The sequence below is a fragment of the Echinops telfairi genome, unplaced genomic scaffold, assembly GCF_000313985.2.
Source record: "Echinops telfairi isolate 266 unplaced genomic scaffold, ASM31398v2 ScPeMD7_7424;HRSCAF=8462, whole genome shotgun sequence".
NCBI classification, from domain to species: domain Eukaryota; kingdom Metazoa; phylum Chordata; class Mammalia; order Afrosoricida; family Tenrecidae; genus Echinops; species Echinops telfairi.
In genome coordinates, this window is record NW_022111324.1 from 50,402,074 (window position 1) to 50,403,714 (window position 1,641).

The following is a 1,641-nucleotide window of genomic DNA, read 5'->3' on the forward strand; positions in this document are numbered from 1 at the left end:
TACCATCATCATTTTCAAAACATTTTCTTTCTACTTGAGCCCTTGGTATCAGTTCATTTTCTCCTTCCCCCACCCTTCCTCCCTCCCTCATGAACCCTTGATAATTTATACTTTTTTCCCCATATCTTTCACCAACCGTTGTCTCCCTTCACCCACTTTTCTGTTGTCCATCCCCCTGGGAGAGGGTTATATGTAGATCATTGGGATAAGTTCCCCCTTTGTCCCCCCAACTTCCCCTATCCCTCCTAGTATTGCTACTCTCATTATTGGTCCTGCGGGGTTTATCTGTCCTGGATTCCCTGTATTTTGAGTTCTTATCTGTACCCATGTACATCTTCTGGTCTAGCCAGATGTGTAAGGTAGAATTGGGGTCATGACAGTGGTGGGGGAGGAAGCATTAAAGAACTGGAGGAAAGTTGTATGTTTCATCGGTGCTATATTGCACGCTGACCGGCTCTTCTCTTCCTTCTGACCCTTCTTTAAGAGATGTCCAATTGTCTACAGATGGACTTTGGGTCTCCACTCCATACTCCCCCTCATTCACATTGATATGATTTTTTAATCTGGGTCTTTGATACCTGATGCTTTCAACACCTCATGATCATACAGGCTGGTGTGCTTCTTCCATGTAGGCTTTGTTGCGTCTAAGTTAGATAGCCGCTTGTTTTACCTTCAAACCTTTAAGGCCCCAGATGATATATCTTTTGATAGCCAGGCACCAGCAGCTTTCTTCACATTTACTTATGCACCCATTTTGTCTTCAGCAATCGTGTTGGGAAGGTGAGCACCACGGAATGCCAGGTTATTAGAACAAAGTTTTCTTGGCATTGAGGGAGAAGTACATAACATTTACAAAACCATTTTAGACTAAAGGATTCCTGGTGTTATAGTAACTATGAGTTGGAGTTCTAACTGCAAGTTCAGCAGTTTGAATCCACCAGCCGCTCTGCAGGAGAAAGATGGGGCTTTCTACTCCCGTAAAGAGTTCCAGTCTTGAAAACTCATAGGGGCAGTGTGACCCTGTCCCTCAAGGCCAGGATGAGTCAGAATTGATTCGATGGCAGTGAGTTTGACTTTTGAAAAATGGATGTATGTATGGATTGTGATAAGAATTGCATGAGCCCCCAATAAAATGATTTTTTTAAATAAAGATGAAGTAGACTATATTCATGACATGAGACATTTCTTTAACGGTGTTCCACTTGGTAATATGACTTTAAAGTTTCATAATTTAGCAATAAACTTTCAAAATCCACAGAGCAGAATTATTATTAAAGTGTGAGGGGAAAATTGGCTACCTCTACTACAGGTCAGAGCTGTGTTCCTAGAGTAGGAGCCAAAGAAATCTAAGGCTGAAGGACAAGTAAACACGGAATAAGCTGATGCTGGAGAGACTGGACCTTCCAGGCTCTGGGCTTACCTTGCCTTTTGCATTCCCGGTATAGATATATTCTCCTCGCCTATCAAAAGATGCAACCACATTCAAGTCAGAGTCATCGTCAACCGGCAGAACGACGTGTTTGGAATCTGAAATGGTCAACATGACAGGAGCAGATTTCATGGGGCACACGAGTACCTTGTTCCTGTTTGAAAATATGAACAGTACATTGGCTTGTTGCTTTACTATCCAGAAGCTGACTC

General features: G+C 42.7%; 1 protein-coding gene across 1 annotated transcript in view; it reads right to left on the reverse strand.

The window, feature by feature from the left end:
- RBBP5 (RB binding protein 5, histone lysine methyltransferase complex subunit) overlaps positions 1-1,641 on the reverse strand; it is a 47,620-nt gene that overhangs the window by 19,720 nt on the left and 26,259 nt on the right. The window contains exon 6 of the mRNA XM_045298188.1: positions 1,421-1,638. Coding sequence (XP_045154123.1) covers positions 1,421-1,638 — 218 coding nt within the window. The remainder of the gene's footprint in view (positions 1-1,420; positions 1,639-1,641) is intronic.